This window comes from Cannabis sativa, chromosome 1 (genome assembly GCF_029168945.1).
Source record: "Cannabis sativa cultivar Pink pepper isolate KNU-18-1 chromosome 1, ASM2916894v1, whole genome shotgun sequence".
Taxonomy (NCBI): domain Eukaryota; kingdom Viridiplantae; phylum Streptophyta; class Magnoliopsida; order Rosales; family Cannabaceae; genus Cannabis; species Cannabis sativa.
Genome location: NC_083601.1, coordinates 10,188,969 through 10,211,080, shown reverse-complemented (window position 1 = coordinate 10,211,080; position 22,112 = coordinate 10,188,969). Strand labels below are relative to the sequence as shown.

At 32.3% G+C, this 22,112-nt stretch overlaps 2 protein-coding genes across 3 annotated transcripts; one reads left to right on the top strand and one right to left on the bottom strand.

The window, feature by feature from the left end:
- Nucleotides 1-2,335: 2,335 nt before the first annotated feature.
- Nucleotides 2,336-8,532, bottom strand: LOC115707427 (putative ABC1 protein At2g40090). 2 transcript variants are annotated; one of them, XM_030635389.2, is made up of 12 exons: nt 8,210-8,532; nt 7,500-7,654; nt 7,193-7,318; nt 6,997-7,092; nt 6,747-6,847; nt 6,525-6,561; nt 5,565-5,783; nt 5,230-5,341; nt 4,526-4,617; nt 4,240-4,419; nt 4,002-4,115; nt 2,336-2,909 (listed from the first exon to the last, which is right to left on the bottom strand). In XM_030635389.2, exons 1-12 carry the CDS (start codon nt 8,391-8,393, stop codon nt 2,703-2,705), a joined length of 1,623 nt encoding a protein of 540 aa, XP_030491249.2. In that variant the 5' UTR covers nt 8,394-8,532; the 3' UTR covers nt 2,336-2,702. The 2 variants fall into 2 exon arrangements, with proteins under 2 accessions (XP_030491249.2, XP_060959624.1); XM_061103641.1 differs by lacking the exon at nt 8,210-8,532 and having other exon boundaries at nt 7,193-7,370.
- Nucleotides 8,533-17,612: 9,080 nt separating this feature from the next.
- LOC115706182 (uncharacterized) lies at nt 17,613-20,193 on the top strand. Its single transcript, XM_030633736.2, has 4 exons — nt 17,613-18,205; nt 18,314-18,594; nt 19,378-19,534; nt 19,715-20,193. Exons 1-3 carry the CDS (start codon nt 17,881-17,883, stop codon nt 19,441-19,443), a joined length of 672 nt encoding a protein of 223 aa, XP_030489596.2. The 5' UTR covers nt 17,613-17,880; the 3' UTR covers nt 19,444-19,534; nt 19,715-20,193.
- Nucleotides 20,194-22,112: the final 1,919 nt, after the last annotated feature.

The following is a 22,112-nucleotide window of genomic DNA, read 5'->3' as shown; positions in this document are numbered from 1 at the left end:
CAAGTTCAAATCTTGCTGATCCTGTCATAACTGGTTGCAGATGAGTCTTGATTGAATCTTGATTCTTGAATTCCTCAAATGGATCTTGAACCTCAGCTCTGATTTTGTTATAATTCCAGCGGAAATAAACTTGAGGATTCAATCATAAAATCTGCAATAAACTCACACCTTTGACAGTAAAATGAACATAAACCAATTTAATCAACACAATGAATCAAACCCGAAATCAACCAAAGAAAAACGCACGATTTTATCCTGGTTCCGGTCCTAGAGATCAATATGATCCCTGGCCATACTCCAGCTGAGAAACATCACCAATCTTCATTAATATGTGAATAAGAGAGCAACAGTGCAATTACAATAACCAGAGCAATCACAGCTCAGATGGTACTCGACACACACCAGAGAAAACAGTCACAGTTTTCTCTCAATCAACCCGAGTACACCCCTTGTTCTTGACCCTCTTCAAGAACAGAACTCTCAGCTTAGAACCCTAAGCAATTCCCTCTAATCCTCTCTCTTATTCTCTCTCTTCAGATCTCTCACTATCTCATATCTCTGAAGTGAAAAGACTAGACTTATATACATAGTCCTAACTCAAACAAGGATAGCACCAACTAACTAACTAACATAATCGAAAGTTAGTTAAGTTAGTTGGTTCAGATGAGTTGTAAAAGTAAGTTGTTTTAGAGGATCAATTTCCACAATTATATTATTTTGGATGGTGTGTTTTGTAAAAATTATTAATTAGATTTTCTATTTTGTTAGTATTTTTTAAAATGGTACAAATAAGACTTTCAATTAATTTTTTGTCAAAATAAAACTTAATAATAATCCGATCTAGAGATATTTTGGTAAAACTAGTTACATTTTCTGTATTTGTACTGTTATAAATTGTCTTCAAGTTGGTTTTATTAAAAAATAAAATTGTCAAAATTTGAGCTCAAATCCTATTTTTACTATTTTAGAAAATGCAAGGTTCATTTTATCATTTAACAAAACAAATAGTCCAGTTAATAAGTTTTACAAATTCAAAATAATACTTACTCTATATAATGTTATTTAAGATATTTCAAATAGTATATTGCATTCTCTTTTATTCTATATGCGTGAAATAAAGCTTTTGGATAAGCTTTTTTATATTTTAAATTATCCTAAAACAAATTAAACACTATACAAGTACAAAAGGTGAAACCCAAAAAAAAAAAATTCTATTACAATATAAAAATCATTGTCGTTTTTGTCTTATATGTGCTGTTCAACGTCACAAAAGCAGAAATTTCTCCTCTCTCATATGTTGTTATTTTGATTTTGAGTTATGATAGCAGCAACCCAACCAAAGTAATAATGTTAATTATTCATTTATTGTTGTTACCATATTTGTGTCGGTAAAGATTATGCAATCGTACGAGTTTGGTTGAGAGACACTAGAAATAAATTGAGGGACAGAAATAGTAGTAGTAATAGTAGAGCATAAACCAGTTGGAGTTATTATTAATTATAATGACCAACTACTTACTACTCTTCTGGGGCGGATGTAGTTGTTGCAACCCTCACTCACTAACTCACCCCACATGTTACAATAAAGAAAGATGTTTACATGAAATTCAGGGATTCATTTTCAAGGTATGTATCAATGTGTATTACTATATAGGCATTCAAATACAAATTCAATTCATTTAGTTTTAATAAATGAAAGCTGAAATAATAAACATATCACATCAATGATGCCAACAAGGTAACGATCGTTGTACTTTTGAAGGCTTAACACAAAATTCTACTACTCTTTTCTTCTGTTAGGCCACAAGTCTCTTTTGACGTACTCTATGTATTGTGACATTTGGGTGAAGAAACTCATAATTCATTTAGTCCTTGGGTCGGCTAAATTGTGAGGGCATGTATCTTACTCGATTTGTGTTTTAATTAATGGTATTGGATACAAAAATACAATATATATATTATAATATATGTATTAATAAAAAATATTTATGAACCATATTTGTTTTCTGACATAAATTTTGTGCCTTCTAGAATAATTTTTTATTCAACCTCTCAATTTAATTTTTTTTCCTTAAAATAATTTTAAATATTTGTTACTAAAGATCAATTTAGAATCCCTTCCAAAACAAAAAGATTAATGTTAAATATTAATTAGTATACACTATTATTTTCCTATTACAATACAAACAAACCAAGATTTTGGCAAATGAACACAATTTTGAATCAGATACAAATTTAATCATATAGAAAACCCGGATTTGGACAGGACGTGTAGTAGTACTAAGATACAGAACAAAATATGAATTTGTATAAATCTGGTACTCCCACTTCTGAATTTCCAGGGAAATTAATCAATTAATTATTGTGAAGTTGTGTGTAAGAACTAGCATCCCGAATGAATCATTTTCTTTCAGTCTCTCACTTTACGAGTTGGAATAAAATGTTTACAAAGATCGATGAGATCCAAAAAAAAAAAAAATTAAAAGTCTGCATCTTGAAACCAAAAACAGTGAATTGTTTCCCTCTTTTTTGGTTAAAAGAAAAGAATCACTTATTTGTTCTTCAATTTTATAAAATCAATTATATATCAAATCCCATATGATCGAGACCCTGTATTTTTTTTCGTGGGGAATGTGACCTATGGAGAAAAAGAATGTGCGAGCCCAGTTCAGGAACCAAAGAATAATTATAAGAACATCTCTTCAGTATATCCAACACAAAGCTCTCTTCAGCTGCAAAAGCCATAGGGCCACCTGCATTCCAAAAAGTCGAGCGTCCAATAAAATTTCATCGATCCAAACATTCAACCGAACCAACAAGGATTTACTCTCTAACAATTTAGCCTCAATAACAGCTTCAGAAGATATCCTTCCAATTATCAAGAATGTTTCCAGAGAAGACTCCTGCAACTGTTTCAGAAATGTTTTAGTGGATGAAGAGTCTCAATAAGCGGTGGCATGCAACGTGCCGAGCAAACTAAACCACAGATAAATTATGAAAACTTTTGCATATTGGGTAAACTACAAGTTTACAACGATACTTTAGAAGTGTAAATGAAGCAACAATGTAGTGCATATACTTGACATGCCCCATTCATGTGGGCCGTCACAAAATAAATAAGGCCAAAAGATGTTGGAGCTGGTAATAGGCAAAGTGCGAACACAAATGGTTGTGTTTCCATACTTAGTCAAAATCACATCAAAGTGAATGTAAAATTTGACTTTTGAGTTGTAGGTGATAAGAAATTAAGTTTCTCAGTCTGAAGTGTACCATTGGAGTGGAAAAGGATACCCAAAATTTTTGAGAGCATTTGGAAATGTCGAATGTGATTTTAGCAATTATAAAACAGGACAGGCTACATATCGCCTATTCCTAAACAGGTCTGGGACAAATGAAAATGAAGTCCCAGGGTTTTACTCCAAGGATTATGCGACCTAACCTCGCTGGGAGAAAATCCTGGTTAAGTAATTAATAAGTAAATGATCCCAAATTTGAATTTAATGACTCTAATTCTATTGGACAAATCTAATGGTGGTTCCTCCACTGTTTAAGGTGTTCATTAGAATTTAAAAGCCTTGATCACACTTTCTCACTCTCTCCAAGCTCTCCAAGAATCCAAATTCTCTCTAAGAAATTCATCAAGAAAAAATTGACCTGATAATTTCAAAGACTTTTTTCATCCCACTCCTTATTTCTATTGAAGAAACCTCAAGCTTCAAATTCATCACCTAGGATTTGGAAATAAAGGTTTTGGACAAAGTGCAATACTTGTGTAAACTTGGCGTGATTATCTCTAAGATTAAACATATTGTCTCATGATTATTCTTCTTTTCTACTTGATTGTTCCTTATCTTTGATTTGAGAAATTCTTAGAATCTTACCATGTTTAAATAGAAAAGAAATATGTATAGTTACCAATGCCAAAACACAGGGAGGGTTTTAATTAAAGGAATGCAATCAAAAACAGATGAAAGGGGTAAAAAGAGGTCAAGATGCAATACCAGGGCATTATTAACTGATCGTAGACAATCATTTGTTTTTAGCATCAAAAGAATTACACGTGGTAGCCTCCTTAAAAGCTCTGAAATTTGGGGGAAATACTGAGAAGCATACATCTGCTTGATAGAATAGAAAAATATTGTCAAGCATGTGGTACCAACTACTCATAACAATATTCATAGAACACCGAGCAGAACTAGGTACCATATAATATGATTGTATGCAGTAAGAAAAGCTCACCTGTAGTTCAGATCGGTCACCGTCACCACCTCGTATGACTAAGTGATCAATAGCTGGATCTATTACTCTATTCCATGGCCTCATTGTAAGAATTCCAGCAAATAACGCATACAAATCCTCTCCAGCACCCAGTTTCACACTGTTTTCCTTTATGGATTTAGCATCAGAAAATATCAATGCCTGTAGTAAACACGAAAACAGAAGGAAGACGACTAAGTGTGCTGCTTCATTCAAAAGATTGATGCAATAACGGAATAAGAATTTTGTCAGGTATAATATTAAGTACCTTCCAGAGTGAAGCATAACTAATTCTTGTCTGGAAGTCAAGATCTTTGTACAGTCCATGGTCTAGAAGAACCAACTGTGGTTCTCTCTTGCCTGTTCACATGAAAGGAAAAGTTAGTTTTTGGCACATATGAATTACTAGTACCACAGAAACTACTAGAAGATCAGAAAATTCATACTGGACATGTTATTTGAGTTTATAAAAATAAGCTCTAGATATTAACTACATTTTTCTTTATTACTATTTTTTTATTTTATTTTGATGGGGAAACCCCCATGATAGGATTTTGGTAATTGGATAAATGCTATCTAACTGATTGAAATCTATCATGAAAAAAATTGATGGAGAATGGGGTGTGCTCTAAAATTTACTACATTTTCAATAGGAACAAGTTATGACAAACTTTCTACTACTAAAGAAGATTTAGAAAATAAGTTCCCGACAAACTTCCTCTGTCAAATAAATTCCCAAAACAAAGGCTACAAACACTCACTACCACTTGAAATAATTGTTATACGTGTTTCCACTAGTGTGAGTAGTTGGCACAATTTCAAACACACATGTAACTAATGACAGGTTGCAACTAGGACTCAGAAAACTTTGGTGGCAGGCATTTACAGGCTGGACTAGTACCAATGCTAGTCACAAGTTATGCATTAAACTAGCACCAAGACTAATAGAACAACAATAAAGCAGAACTCTACCTAGAATGCTCTTTCTGCTAGAAGGCATCGGGCGAATCAGTAGGTTTGCTGCATGTGGGTCACAATGAACAAACCCATGTTTGAACATCATTTCAGCAAAAGCTTGACTAACCTGCATAAAGCACAATCATATGTCATGAATATTTTTGTAAACTCGAAGTGCATTCAAGTGTTTTTATTTGTGAAAACAATGACATTGAAGCATAAAAAAATATAAAATATAATTTGGTCAAAGTAAATGTCTACTGCCATTATAATATGATAATATGACAAAGAATGGTTGGATCAGCAGCAAGTTTAGAGGCCCCATACAAAAATTACAGTGATGAGCTTACTAATTTAGAAACTTCATGTGGTTGAACACCAAGCTTTCGAATAGACTTCAAATCATTTACTTGTGCTCCATCTATATATTCCATGGTTAATAATTTTTTGGTACTCAAACTCCAATACACTATTGGTGCATATACATAAGGTGCAATATGAGGAGATAGTTTCCAGAAATTATCCAAGCATCTCTCACTGTTCTTGGCCTCAACCAAGAAATCTAGCTCCTGGTGGTTACAATAAAGCCAAAGCAGTGTAAGGCTACATCAGAAATAAGTGAAGCATGCTTACAAATATCTAATCAAGTTGTCAGAAACAAATATGTGTTTAGATTTATTTACTTTTTAAATAAATAAAAACCATGCACTTTTACGTATCAAAAAGAGCTACAAATTTTTAATATAAGTCTACTTGTCACATATAATTCTCACACTTGAAAAAGCATACTCTTTTTCCAAACTATAAAGTAGTTTTTTTATACTTTTCACATGTACAGACCATCACTTGTCACAAGTTTTCTATTCTAATTTCTATGATGCACTAAAAAAAGATTTAACAATAGTGATATGAAAAATCAGTAGATTACAAGTAACTCAAATTAACAAAAGACCTTGCACGGATAAACAATGACAATTCCTAGTCCAGGGTCTTGACCAAAATCAATTCAACTTTTTCTTGTATTTATTTATTTGGCCTAACATATTATATAAAGAATGTATTTGATTATTAATCCAAAATTGAAAAAGTTGGATACAAATTGGAGAAAGTTTACAATAACTTGAGAGAAAAGTATTAACCCCATCAGAAAGTGATCCTAAGAGTTGCGGATAATTATAGCAAAAAAACTAAGATATAGAAGTCAGATGTTTTGTTACCCAATACATCACAAAAACAAACATAACAAGTATTAATCCAAAGACGAGAAAAAAAAAATAAGAAAAGCATACTCAAGAGATTAAGCAACTTGCCTTAGGTAAACTTTCACGAATTTCGTCAACCAACCATCTGGACATAAGCAGAAAAGAACTAGTTAAGAAATTTTAAACACAGCATTTCATTTGAAAGAAGTGTATTCCTAAATTTTAGAAGTACTATTTATATGACAATTGATGCATGGTTGGACAGCATGATTGTGGTGGTACTAAGTTGGCTTACCATACTGTGTTAGGGAAGAAATCATCCTAGAATACCTGTAATCAAAAGAAGGAAAAATCCAATGCAAGGTGTTCACAATTAATTCCACGGTGGCCTGATCTGCAGCTGCAGTATCTGTCATGTGAATGTGCTGAACCTGAATGTTGGAAAGATTTAAAAGTGGAAAGTAATTCTCAATAGAAAAAGAAACTGTAATTCATTCTACATCACAAAGGATGAAAACTTGGTGGTGCACGGCACCTAACACTAAAGATTCTTATTTGAGGTAAAATTGACAACTAAAACCTTCACAGCAACTTTACGGCCATCAGGCAGCTGAGCAACATGAACTTGAGCCAGTGAAGCACTTGCTATAGGAACAGGATCGAATTCAGAGAATATCTGCATTAATAATGCTTACTTCAGTACACAATTATTTTACTTCTACTCTACATAACGAAAATACTGCAACCATGAATCTAGATGAAAACAAAATACATACTTTATCCGGTGTCTCTCCCAACTCTTTCTTGAACACTTCACACACTTGATCATAGGAAGAAACAGGACATTTATTTAACATACACTCCCTCATTGTCTGAACATACTCATGAGGTACTAAGTACTCCTGCATAAAGTATGAAAGAACAGCTATGACAATTGAAATTCCACATTTGTACCTGAAGAATAATATATTTATGAAATAAATTGTTCAAAATTAGACAAAACTTTGTCCAGAAGGTCATGAAATGTGGAATGTGAGTTAAATTTCTCTTCATAGACATGTAGAAAAGTAAAATGAAGCATACCAGCTGTCCAATATGTTGACCGAGCTTGATATATATGCCTCCATTCTTGAAACATAATTCTTGAAGTTTACGTGCAGATCTTAGATGAACTTCATGCTTAACACGTGACCTTTCATCACTATCTTCAGCCAGTCCCAACAGTGAGTACTCATAATCTAATCAATACAAAAACCAAAAATATGTTCAAAGATATGTACACATAATTTCCATTCTTGGGGCTTGATTGCTTAAGTATGAATACATTGTTTCTAACAAAGTATGCATCAAAAGCCTCTCCATCATAACCAATTTCAAAATACTTCTCTAAAATCACCAGTTAAGAGATTCAAAAAGCCGAGAACATGTAATGAAGAAAGAACCGCACTGAAGCTCTCTTCACAATCACTGGCTTCAAGCCTTCAACAATAACGACATATAATTTTGCCTCACATAGGCTCAACAGAACATTAGCAGACTCAACTTAAACAATTATAAACCCAACTTAGCAATAAGTTACGATCAGCAAACTAATGCAATAAAACAAATTCCTTTGTGATCATCTTAAATTGTATTGTAAGCTCAAATCAGTTACACATTTCACCAATTATAGCACCGAATTCCAAGCTCCAAGTTCTATAACATATAAAGACTAATCGAAGCTAAAGCAAAAACACGACGGGCTAGGAGTAAAACCTAAAACCTAAATACGGAACGTAGTTCAGATAACATACCAAAGGCGATACTAGCAGCAGTGACGCAGTCACGAAACAGGCGAACAGGAACTGCAGTGTAGAGCTTCAGAGTCCTGGAAGGATCATCGGAGGTAGCTACGTTGGCCGCCGCTACTCCGCCGAATAAGGCGGTGGTTACCGCCGCGAATTTGGCTCGGCCGCGCCACAAGGATCGCGTCGCCATTTTCTCGGGAATAACGCGCGGCAATTTATTGAAAATAATAATAAATAAAAAACAATTTATTTTTTTGCTGGAAAAATAAATTTTATTTTAAAGAACCTGTACTGTATGTACCCCTTCTTTCACCGTTTCGGTATTTTCACTGTTAAATGAAAACTATTTTCTTAAAAGACAAAAATTGATAGGCTTAGAAGGCTACGACGTGTGTTTTGGTATTCAACGCCACGCCATCACAGATTTTCTTTATGTCGTTAATTGTGCCAACCAAGATATGATCATGTCGTTTCATTTTTCCTAAAGTGAACGACATGTAGCTTTGTGTGTACTTAATTTTAGAAGAAAATAATTATAAAACTGGAGCAAAGAAAAGAAAACGAGACTGAAATATTAGGACTTTTTTTCATGAATATAGTTGCAGTAATTTTTGTTTTTTTTTATGAATAAATCAGTTTTACGGTATATAAGATTTTTTTTAACAAAATTACGGTAGGAATTAACCAACCACTCCACTAATCTCCAAATTCGATGAGGGTACCATTTCTCTCTATACTATTTCCCTTTCCATACTCTTTTCTTGATTAAACCACTCTTTGTGGTCTAGGGTCCCTTGTATTTGTGTATATTATACTTGCTCTTCCTTGTCATATCTCTCTGTTTTTGTTTTGGTTGTAGTTGGCTAAGACGTCGAGTATGGCTGGGAAGGAAGTTGTTGAACAAGTGGATTCTCATATTGCCTGTAACTTCTTTATTGCGCTAAAGGCTAATGCTGAAGTGGGCAAAGACTTCAACGAAAAGTTCGTCGTGGTAAGATTGATAACTAAAAAAGTCATTTTCCATGATTTACTCCGTTTGATGTTATCAATAAAATGAAGATGGCTCAAGGCTGAAAACTTGAGGAGGTGGCCACGAATACTTTCATATTTCACTTCATGAAGAGGCATGAAGCAGAACTTGCTATGAAGAACGCCCCATGGTAGATTTGTGATGGTTTTATGATTATTAAACAAATGCCAGAAGAGAGTCAGTGGCGTTCTGCAGATTTAACCTCACGGCCAATTTGGGTGAGGGTCTATGAAATCCCCTCGCGTTTTTGGTCGCTGAAAAATGCTAACGTCTTGGCTAATAGGATTAGTTTGGTGGTGAGTATCGATAGGATGTGGAAAAATGGCTTCCCCACTAATGAGTATATTCGGTTCCAAGTCGTTTTACAGTTGAAGAAACTTTTGCTGGTGGGCTTGTTTCTCCTTATGGAGGAGGCCTGTGGTGCTATTTCAAGTATGAGAATCTACCTCATGTGTGTTACAAATGTGGAGTGGGACATGAAGTGTTCTTCATCGAACTAAAAGGCAAATGATCGTGGATGACTTTGGATGAACAATCCCCATGTATGGACCTTGGATGAGACTCGGCTCTCGCATAAAGGATTGTCTTTCAAATTATCAATCCTACGAACATGATAGAATGGAACACAAGGTGGCGGAGGCCAATGTTCATGAAGAAATGAGAAGAAATATACTGCAAAATGATGGAGATTTAAATCAGATCTTTTGGGAACTTAGATTCATCGAGAAGCTATTGCAAAAGCCTCCATTGGGGTTATGATTAATATAGAAAATGATGGAGATGGGGTATTACCAAATGCTCTGTTGTTGAAAGGTGGATCAATCCAGAATGCTGACGTGGATAGTATGGAAGAGGGTACGAATGGCCTTTCGAATGTGGGTGGTGGTAACGCTAAGGTGATTGGGAATGATGAGCTGTTAAAGAATGTGGCTCAGGAGCCCATGATTCTTGGTGGTCCTAGTACGAAGAATATTGTTAGGAAACTGAGCCTTAATAGTGAAGGGCCCGCTGAGGAGAAAACTAGCCATCTCATGATGGTCTTTAAAGGTATTCTTCACCCAAATCATAGGTCGGCTAGCAAAGCTACTAAATCTAATAATAAAAAATGGGTCAAATGTGCTCCCTGATTTCTAAGTGGACTAGTTCTTCGTCTATTTCTATTGGGTCTGGGGTTGGAAAAAAGAGGCGGCTAAAGGATATTGAAGGCCCTTGTAGCTGGATGGGAGACCTTTTAATTTCAGGGAAGGATGGGAAAGGGAAGAAAACATGTCTAACTAGCTATCCCAACAATCACCTTACTATTGATTCGAAACCAGGTTATGAATCAGCTCATTTAGATGGAGATGGTCAGAAAACCTGTACTCAGAAGGAGAATGAGGAGTATAGCAAGTCCATGACAGATGCAGAAACACTGCATAAATGAGCATAATGAGAAGGATTTTTCCAAGGCCGAGGAGGCGGGCCTATACAAGCCCCCAACCCCCCATGTTAATCCTTTCATGGCATTGTCGGGGGCTTGGAAAGCCTCGGGCATTAAATGTTTGAACTTATTTTACTAGGATCTAGATTTACTAACATGTATGTTTGATTATAAACTATAATCTAATATCCTAAATATAAATTTCTTAAAACAATGAAATAAACACATATAAAGTTACATTGGTGGCAGCAGAATATAATGTCTCTTTCCATTCAAATCTCTAACCCTTGATCCCAACTGTGGTAGAGTATGATCAAGATCTGAACCTCAATCTTCTCCTCATTCGATGGTGTTTAACACGGTCTTCCACAAAAGGTCTAAATATTGACTTTAATTGTATGGACAACTCCCCAACCACTATAGGCTTTGAAAATAACAGAGGAAGAAGAAGAGGGATTCGAATATTATGGTGGCTCTCATTATTTTCTAATTGTCTCATAAAGGAGTCTGATCATCATCTAAAAATAAAAACCATCTTATTCTATTTATAGGGTAGCTTTTATGGTTAGGTTTAGAATTAAAATAAAATTAAAAAATATAAAATAATGACTTTATTTAACTTCCTTGGCCGAACCCTTAATGGGCCTTTAGAATTTCAATTTTGCTATTTTATTTTAACTCATCTTTCTTATCACAAAGGCAATCTTTCAATTCTAACTCTATAAATATCAAATCTATCTATTTAATAATTATAATTAATTATCAAATAAAATTATATTTAACTTATTTGTTAATTAGACCGTACAAAGTATCTTAATTAATAAACAAACCCTAAATGCTCTCTTTCTTCTCAAATAAGCCCTTACTTAGTGAAAATTCACATACAAGACATAGTCTTATTTAGAATAGAAGCCTTATTGGTAAATTAATTTACCTCATAATCACACAACCTGACATATCATACGCCACCAATCGGTTTAGTCAGTTCTTAGCATCTCCTTAAGTACCTCATCTACAGACTACTCAACGAATCTTCCAATATCTTAAAGCCACTCTTGGTCAAGGTCTATTTTTTCATTTGAGACTTTCCTCAATATCTCTCCATATGCATAAACCAGTTTATCCCCCAACAACAAACCAATTTCTTTTTTTGTAGATGCTGACTAGGGTGGCTGTCAAGACACATGCCAATCTATATTGTGTGTTCCTTGGCTCCTCACTCATCTCTTAAAAATCAAAAAATCAACCTATCATCATCTGCTGAAGTTGAATATAGGGCGATGACAAATGCAACATGTAAAGTAACTTGGATCTTTGCTCTTCTCAAGATTTTGCCATCAATCATACACCATTTGCTTACCTTTACTGTGACAACGCTACTTCCATCCACATCAGTGAGGATCCAGTATATCATGAGTGTACAAAGCACGAGAAATTAATTGACTGCCAATTTATTCGAGAGAAAGTCACTCAAAGCATCCTCAAATTGATCCACGTCTCTTCAAAAAACAACCTCGCTAATGTCTTCACTAAAGCACTGTTAGAATTAGTTAGCTGTTAGATAATTCTCTTAGTATAACTAATCAACAAAGTTGTACAACTCACTATTAGCTGAACCTTCCTTAATTTAAACCCTTATATCATACTTTGTAAACAATCATTCGAGGCTGATAGGATAGACTAAAAGAGTTTTCTTCTCCCTCAATTCTTGTCTCGCTCATAATAATCATATTTATTTTTGTAAACAAAGCTGATATTTATATTATCATACATCATATATAAATAATATATTCATGCCGCCAAACATAAATCATTACTTAGCCCAACTATTATTATATACTGGTTCTGTCACTACACACTCCCTAAGTCCCTCTCTCTCCCCATTATTTCTCATTCTATTATGGAAACATGCTAGCTTGAAATGGAGCCTTTTCTATGCAAAAGAGGCCTATTGGGCCATGAATGGAAATGGATTTATGGAAAATTTAAGTGGTATACTAACTTTTGCTAATTTTCTACAAAATTACTGCCAAGTGGTATTTTTTACTTTTTTACTGTATTTTTTTATAAGTTTCATACTGGAGTATGCTGTGTTAAGTTTTCACTGGTGTTCTACCGGTGTTTTGTACTTATTCTACTATTGTTTTGAGTTGTTCTGCTTTGTGTTTTAATGGTGTTTTATAAAAACACAGTATTTTTGAAATTTTTTCCGTATGACAGTATTTTTGTAAAAATTAACTCAAATTACAGTATTTTTGTAAATTTTCCTTCCATATTGTCTTTCCTATCTAGAATAAAATTTGAAAAAATATAATCATGATGCATTTCCATATCGTCTATGGAAGGTGGCTTCAAGTTTCCTTAGTGGTCCTCAATCAAATTGTTGCTTATTGCTTGTATTAATTACCACCAAGGCCATTTTGGTTTGGAAGTCAATGGAATCTCATAAATGAAGGGGTCAATTTTAGAGGTGGTGGAACTGGACCCTAAATCCTTAACAAGTTTAATGGCCTAATTAAGTTTACCATTTTCTATGACCAAGAATGTTACATTGTCTCGTACATACTTCTTTGCAATGTTATTCAAGAGAAATAGATTCTGGATTAGTGGAAGCTTGCAGCAACTTTTTTCTATGTTTTTAACTAGAAACTCCTTGCTCATTTTCTTCCCAATTGAGCATCAAGGTGTTTCCATTTTGAGCTGTTGCTCCTTAGTAGTGGTAACCAACATATAATAGTATTATTGATTGAAACAATATCATCAAACATAAAAAATAGATACTACTTACCAAAATGAAATTAAGCAAATATATAAAATAAAAGTTATTAAAACATTAATATTGGAGTGTGACCATGGGCTAATAATTGTTCTAGAATGTTAGAAAAAAAGGGCAAGAAAATTTGAAAATTAAGAAAAAAGACAGTTTTCGTTGCAAGTTTTTACTTTTGTTACTCTATACAATTTAAATATATATTGAAGGAAAATCAAATATTTTTTCAACCATAATAAAGAAAAAAAACAAAATATTGTTATTGTGGAGGCATTTTACCCACTTTAGTAGTTTATTTTATTAAAGGTTGACATGATGTAGAATAAGAAAAGCTTAAGGCAATAATGCATGTATAGGTCAGGATATATAATATAATTAAATATCGCAACCTGATCAATAAAACCATATAATTACAAATAATGAGTCATAAATCTATATATCATAAATAAACAATAAGAAATAATTATTATATTGTGTTATTGGCACAAGAAAAATTGGTACGTGAACATTAATTTTCTTCCATTTTACCCCCACCACATTGAAAATTTTGGAAACTCTCATTCAAAAGTGACAAATATCCAACCACCCCCTTCCTTAAATTATATCAAGATATACTACTACATGACAATTCTATCATGAATTTTATAATATCACCAAACATTATTTTTCCAGCGTAAAAGGAAAATTATGAAAAAAAAAACAAAATTACCAAACTTTTAATTTATATTTTATAAAATAAGGAACAAGATGAGAGATGATGTGATTACACATTAAAAGAATTATAAATAGGCCAAACCAGTCCCTCACAGGTTGCATGACTTACCAATGATCTAACAATCACATATCCATAAAAAAAAAAATTCAGAAAAATTATATTATATATTTAATGTGAGCCTATAAGGTGTGATTTATGCATCATATTTTCACTAACTGAAAAAACAATAATAACTACAAATATTATAGCAATGTCCATCCCTATCAAACTTTCTAGAAGATACACACGTATGTAATTTAACACACGAAATAAATTTAAATTAAAAAAAATGAAATCAAAATCCAAAATTCTGCTTCTCCGCGTGTAATACGCGTGTTCAGGTAATAAATACTTAAAAAAGGGGCCACAAATTAGTTTTCTACAAGGAATTTTGCCTTTGCAATTTGTTTTCTTCCATTTTTTTTTAATTTTTTTAACCACTTTTTTAGGTATAATTACATGACCTACTAATTTCTGAAAAGCTTCACCAACCGTACATGTGGATAACATAATCACTATTTTAGCAGCTTGACAATATTATTATTAATTATTTTTTTAAAAAAATATTCTAATTAATGTTGATTTTGGGCTTTTTTTTCAGTACCAGACATGATATGAATCCAAAAGTTGATTCAATAATTTGGTTATGAAAGAGTGGCAGAGAAAAAGAATATAGAACAAAGCTTTAGTACAAAATTAAACCATCACCCTTCGCTGGAAAGGGTTGAAACTAAAAAAAAATGGATAAAAGAAAATATATATTCTGGTGGGACCAAATGGGGCCATCGAAGATTCCACAAGTGAAGAATTTTTTTTTATATTAATTTTTTGGCTAATTAAGATTTTTGCTACTGAGCTTTGACATTTACTAAATCATGTCCCTGAACTTTTAAGTTCATTGAAAATGCCCCCTGAACTATTGAGATTGTTGGATTTAAAGATTTTTTTTCTAATTTTAGTAAAAAAGTCTAACATGAATAAAAATTCTAGTACATATTAAAGTTCGAAGGGTATGATTTGGTAGATATCAAAGGCTGGGAACATGGTTTAGTACATAAACAATCATTGAAATAGTAAAATTGAATAAAATTAGACTAAAGTCCTTAAATCCAACAATCTCAATAGTTTAGGGGCATTTTCAATGCATTAAAAGTTCAGGGGCATAATTTGGTACATGTCAAAGTTCAGGGGCAAAAATTCTAATTAACCTAATTTTTTTTAAAAAAATTCTAATTCAAAAGAAAATTGTTCTAGAATTTGGGCAGAGTAGAATTTGATTTGTAATAAGTTTTGACTAATTGAAATTTTGACTCTTCTTTCCCAACCCTGGCCAAAGGCGGCTTCACAATATAGCAACCAAAGCCATTATCGGTTTTAATTTGACTAATATTTACGTACCATACCTATCCCCAACTTAGCCCGGAAGCTAAATATCTTGATATTAAAAGCTTAAAATACGAAAATGATTGTGAGACTAATAATAATAGTTAAACATGTTTTCAAAATATATGAAATCATCATCTTACCATTGACCAGCAATTAATGCTATATTTTATAATTTTGTATGTATATAATATAATATTAATAGGAGGCTTATATATTGCAAAACCACCTAGCAAAATAAAAAAATTATGTAATTACGTAAGTGGGGTTTGGTTTTTAAGGCCTTACTCAGATCTTTTATGATAAGTATGATCTTCCTTGGATTAGTTTCAAAAGCAATGACGTTCATTCATGTCCTTAAAAATAACCTCATAAACTTTTTATGTATATATTTTTTAATTTATTTTTAAGTTATGAGATACACAGGGTGGCATTTTATGAGTACATGTTTCCACTTTTTATCCTCATTGTTATCCTATAAATATTAATAAAACAAAAAATAATAATGATGATGTAAAAGTTTCATTCTCCATTTGTAAAGCTAAAACAGAGTGGTTAGTGGTAGCTCGTCAGGAAAATTGTACAAGAAGACATAATCTGTGTTTATTTATGTTGAGATAAATTTAGAAATAATTAAAAATTTATGTATTATAACAATAAGACATTTAAAATTATATATATATATATAAATCAAGTTTGGTGGCTATTGTATAGTTTTTGTGGCATAGTGGGGATATAGATTCTTTTAGTGGAATCTCATCCCCAACCAATGCTGGAATTATCAAAAATTAATGGGAAATTGAACTGGAAAGTAGCATTTCCACCATATAACGGTCCTATGATTTAACCACCCAAGATTCTAACGAAAATTAATATTTGTAATCTTAAAAATTAATATTATTATAAAAGAAACAGTTTAACCACAAAATTAAGACAATAAAAAAAACAAAGTAAATGAAAGAAATATAATAAAAATTATAAGAGCAAAACAAAATAGACCTTAAGCAATGACAAATGGTGCATGTGATCACATGCACTCTCCAATGGGGTCGGTTCCAACATACCCGCTTGATTGATTGGTAACTTATTAGTTATTTATTTTTGAGTTTGATTTGTGTGTGAGTTATTATAAACAAGTTTTATAAATAATATAACTACAATTTTAAATTAGAATTATTTAAAATTTTGGTCGTGAAGCATACATTTAGTAGTGACGTGTGAATATATATTTATATATTTTATTTTATATATATATGTTACTCATATGTTAATACGTTTAGTCCAAACCGAATAAAATCTCAAGAATATAAGCATATGGCTCAAATGCAAATATTTAGAGAAATAATCACTCCTTACCCCTTATATTGGGATTTCCTTTTTATAAAAACTAAAAAAATACATAAATAATTGTGAATTTTATTTTTTTAGAGTATTTGAATGCATATCCAATAATATATGGGTAAAACTCAATTATAGAGCAAATTTGCTAATTTGAAAATTTGGGGGAATTGAGTTTAAAATATGTATTGACTTGACTGAATTTTATTGACTAGATATAATATATAAAATTAAAAAAAGAATGTAATTGCGTATCTACTTATATAATATAGTTACAATTTTTTTAAAGGGGGAAGAACTAGTAACATGAAAGATTTGGTTAATAATAATAATAAAAAAAAATCAGCCAAAACAATACATCAACTAAAATTAACAGCACTTGCGAAATAGTTAAGGAATTTCCCAGACCCAGAGCATAGCAAATTAAAATATCAAAGATATTGTACTATTTTTTTTTTCTAGAAATTTATTACATGTTTTTTTTTTTTAAAAAAAAATCTTATTTATGCAACCTCAGCCGATGAGTCATGACACATGTCAAAGTCAGAATGTAAATAACCAAATGTTTTGGTGGCTTCATGGATGACCTCAGTCACACTCGATTATCTCTCAATAAATAAAGTACAGCAATACGTTATAAAAATTTGTCGTTTTAAGGCGTTTAGGTATTGCCGTTGGCTTTTTATACGAAAAAAAAAAAAGAAAAGACTTTAATATTTGACGAGTAACTTGCGCGTGTAAATAAAGTTCCAATCTTTGGCTTCGGCCATCACTATGTATATAGACTACAAGTCCAGTCAAAACATTGCACCTTCCATTTCATGCCCATTTCCTCTTCTATTCTTCTCATTTAAGCCCTCTATTTTTGGAATTTATTAATATTCAAATCTTTTAAACCCTTTCTCTTGTACATATACACCCTTAGTTTCAAATTTTCCTCAGAAGAAAAAAAAAAGAAGGAAGAAAAGAAAAACAGAGAAAGATGGGTTTTTTAAAAGAAGAGAAATCTAAAAGAGTGTTGAGAATAATAAAGACAGTGTTTTTCTTAATCACTATGTTGATTTCTCTTCTCTTATTCTCGGCTCCTGTTCTTCTTGTTATTGCCGATACCTTACTCCCTTCGGCGATTCTCTCTGCCTCGCTTTCTCCACACCATACGGCGTCGTTTCATGATGATAATACTAATCCCATTCCCACCTCTTATTCTCCGCTCGAAACTCTCTCTTTTCATTTCAGAAACTACGATTTTCGATACTCTCTCATTGATATTCCAATCATTTCCATTGTCAGATCAGCCGTAATCATCTGTAAGTAGTAGTACTAATTTATTGATACAATTATTTTATTTTAAAGAAAGAAAATAATTATTAATGAATCAATTAATAATTAGCTTTTGTATTTGTATTTGTGTGTAGGTGTTTATAGCTTCTGTGATGGACCAAAGTTATCGAGAGGACCATATTTGGGGATTACAACAGTGTGTTCTCTGCTTTCTCTTGTGTTTGTTTCGTTAAAAGCTTCTTATGTATTTGGGGTTTCGAGTGTTGATCAAGAAGGGTATATCAATATGAGAGTAGCTGAAATAGCCCTTTTCTTATGCTCACTGATTTTGGCTGTGGGTCATATAATTGTGGCTTATAGAACTAGCTGCAGAGAAAGACGAAAGCTTTTAGTTTACAAAATCGACATTGAAGCTGTGAGTAGTTCTATCTTTCTTCTTTAATTTTTTTTCTTAATTATTTGCTTTCTTCCTTGCTTTCAATTTTACTTGCTTGGGAAGAAAGTTTAGTGTAAATGATTTAGACTTTTTTTTTAAGCTGAATATGAAAGGGTTGAATTTATGTTCTTCTTGAAATTCAATTGAAAAATAAATCACTATAATTATTGTGGTTTAACAATTGGCAGTTGGGTTTGGAGACAACAATTCATTTTTGTTAAGTTAGGCTATAAATATTTCTTATTATTAATTAATGGGTTAGTCTATTGTCAATATAAAAATAAATGAAATTAAAAGGAATCTGTGATCAGAGTCAGAGATGGGCAACTTGTTGTTGGAGCTGTATTGTTTGACTATGCCTAGTTATTTGAATAGTTGTATTGTTGAGTCTATAGTAATCTTTTTTCATTAAAAAATAATTAAACGAAGAATCTTCCAAAAATAATATTGTTTTCTCCACTTTTTTTTTTTTTTTTACTTTTTATGCTTTTATTCTGATCATACCTTATATATATTATTTTTTTCCCTCAACGGTGGTTTTCTACATATAATTTTCATTATCAGAAAAATTTATTGGGAATGTAATTATAAGCCAGCCTTCGATACTGTTTGACTTTGAAAAAACTCATTTCCATATACATATAAATATACACATGACTTTCGTACTTGTTTACTTGAGAAAATGGCCTCATATTCTACTTGCTTTAAATTTGTTCTTTGAATTATAATATTAATATTAAGTCTACCTTATTATGTGTGCAGGTTTCAGCTTGCAAGAAAGGGTTTCCTAGGTATCAAAAGATTCTTCAAGAGGAAAGAACCAAGTAAATTATTTAACCTCCAAAAGAGAATTTTCAACAATGGATTTCTACCCAAGTGTTCAAACTAACCCTTCTTCACTTCAGCCTTGAGTTTTCAGGTAATTGCTCTAATTGTTTATTTTATTTTCAAAATAGAATATGACTTAAATTGTACTATTGGATTTCACCCACCCACCCATGTGACTAGATTACAAGTTGGTCAAAAATGACTCAACAACACATCGGATACCAACAACTGTTCAAGTTCTGATTTTTTTCTTTTTTTACTTTTTTGGCAGATTTATTTAAAGGAATCAGTGAACTCAGGAGTGTGTGTATAATATATAATTATATATAGTAAAAAAAAAACTTAGGGAAAGCAGACAGAGCAGAGAAGGTGACCACTTGAATATGTCGAATAAGCTTAAAATGTATTTGACGTGTAACTGGTGATTGCTTATATAGAGAGGCTGCCGTCTGCCATATCTCGACACATATTTTTTTCTTTTATTTTTTGAAGGCTTCTTTTATTTCTTTACCAATTGTACAGTTACTTTCATTCATTTAGAAAAAAAATAAGGATAGATTGTAAGTTGGGAAATAGGTCTCTGTTGTTTTCTTCTTTGAGCTTGTGGTGTGAACTTGTACCTATGTCCTCTACAAAAGAGTGACATTTTTAGTGATATAATGTTAATGTATGCATAGTGTCTTTGTAAAATGAAAAAAGAAGAAAAGTGGGATGTAGATATCTAATATACTTTTTAAACCAACAAGAAAATGAGAACCTCTTATTTATAAGGATGAAGAAGGATACAAACTCAATCCTATACTATAGGTTACAAGTAAATAGCACTGAAAAGTACTAAAGAAAGAGGAGAAGAAGATAACACAAGACTTGAACAAGTTTTAAGGGGTTTCCAAAAGAAACTTGTTTCTTCTCTCACAAGAATACTATTAGAATGTTTTTTTAAAACAGAATACTATTAGAATGTTTATTAAATGATTATTACAATTTATGTATTTTAACAGAAATTATTAGAAGTCCTAATCTTTCATTATGTCCCTATTCCTATACTATCGATTATTGTATACAACATCCTTATTATATTGTGTCATATATACTTAACAACATGATAGATTGTCATGTCCAACACAATAAATAGGTTGTGCTCATAATCTTAATTAATATTTGTTGACGAAGTTTTTCATCAAATAATCTAAGAAGATCGTACAAATAAGGGGATTGCGATGAATTAATTTGTCTAAATAAAATTACAATAAATAAAAAAGGACACCAAGAATTTATAATAGTTCACCTCTCATGTCGCGATGGTAATGGGACTACGTTTACTTTATTTTTATTAATTGGATTTGACTTAACAGAGTTATGTTCTCAAGAGTGTGTGGATAATAATACAAAAGGAGATTTCTAGGCAAAATCAATATCGAAGCTTATGGGTAAAAGACTCATGAGAGACCCAATACTATTATTATCCCAAAGCTTGTACATTTGACGTGGCACTTACACGTGACATGATTTAGCTGGTATTAATATGACAAGGAACCTCTGGACAGGAATGTGCCAGGCAGATCCCATATGAGGCTAGTGCCCATGGACTGTGGATTGTCTTCCAGGCAACATCTGGCCAGGCCATCATTAGGCTATCTAATAAAGGGCATATCAATGTACCTTCCAAAATTATTTCGTAAGTAACTTCATCAAGAAAGACCAGTCTTGAAAATGGTCTGGTTGGGCAATCAATATGTCAGCTGGATGAAACGATGCCAAGAATGTCGGGCAAGGTTACATGAGCCTTGATTTCTTCTTTAACAAACTTCCACAAATATCTAAAACTAAATCCTACACATTCCGACTGATTTACCTGAGATAGTAAGATTAGGAATGGGAAATAGGGGCTTTTTCGCGGATCGGATCGGGGCCCCAACCCGATGGGGCAGTCCTGCCCCGGGACAATCAGATCTCTATTCGGGTCTTTGCCCCGCTCCGGTTAGGTTATTTTCGAGACGGGGCTGCCCCGGTTCGATAATACATTGATTGCAACTATTTTTTCCTTAATTAATCATTTTCATTTTTAAATGAAGTCCCTTTGATCTGAGATCTTCACGCAATTTCGTAACTGGTTTTCAAGAAAGACATAATACTCTATCTCTCGATTATTCCTTCGAAAATTCTTAATTTTGATTCTTTTCTCCCTGCTGTAATTTTCTCGATAAACAAACTGAAAAAAAGAATAAGAAGAAGAAGCCAAAATAATAATAATAATAATAATAATAATAATAATAATAATAATAATAATAATAATAATAAAGAAAGACAAAAGCCACTAAATTATGTTATACCAGAATATGACAGAGAAAATCATATGGTACATCCACAGAGAAAGGAAAAAATAAGATCAAAATGGCTAAGGAAAGCAATCTACTTTATTTTTAAATGATAAAAGTTTAGATTTGAACCTACATTTAATCAAAATCCAATTATTTCTCAACCAAGAAAAAGAAAACTAGGGTAAACCACAATTTTGCAAACATAAAAAATCATATAAGATATAGGAATATATATATATATAGACCCTAGAAGAACAAGGTAAGGAGGCCATTGCACAGGAGGATGTCCTGGAGATCATCTGCATCCCCTTCCCTTCCGACCAACTTCTTTAACTCAGCTTTTGCTTT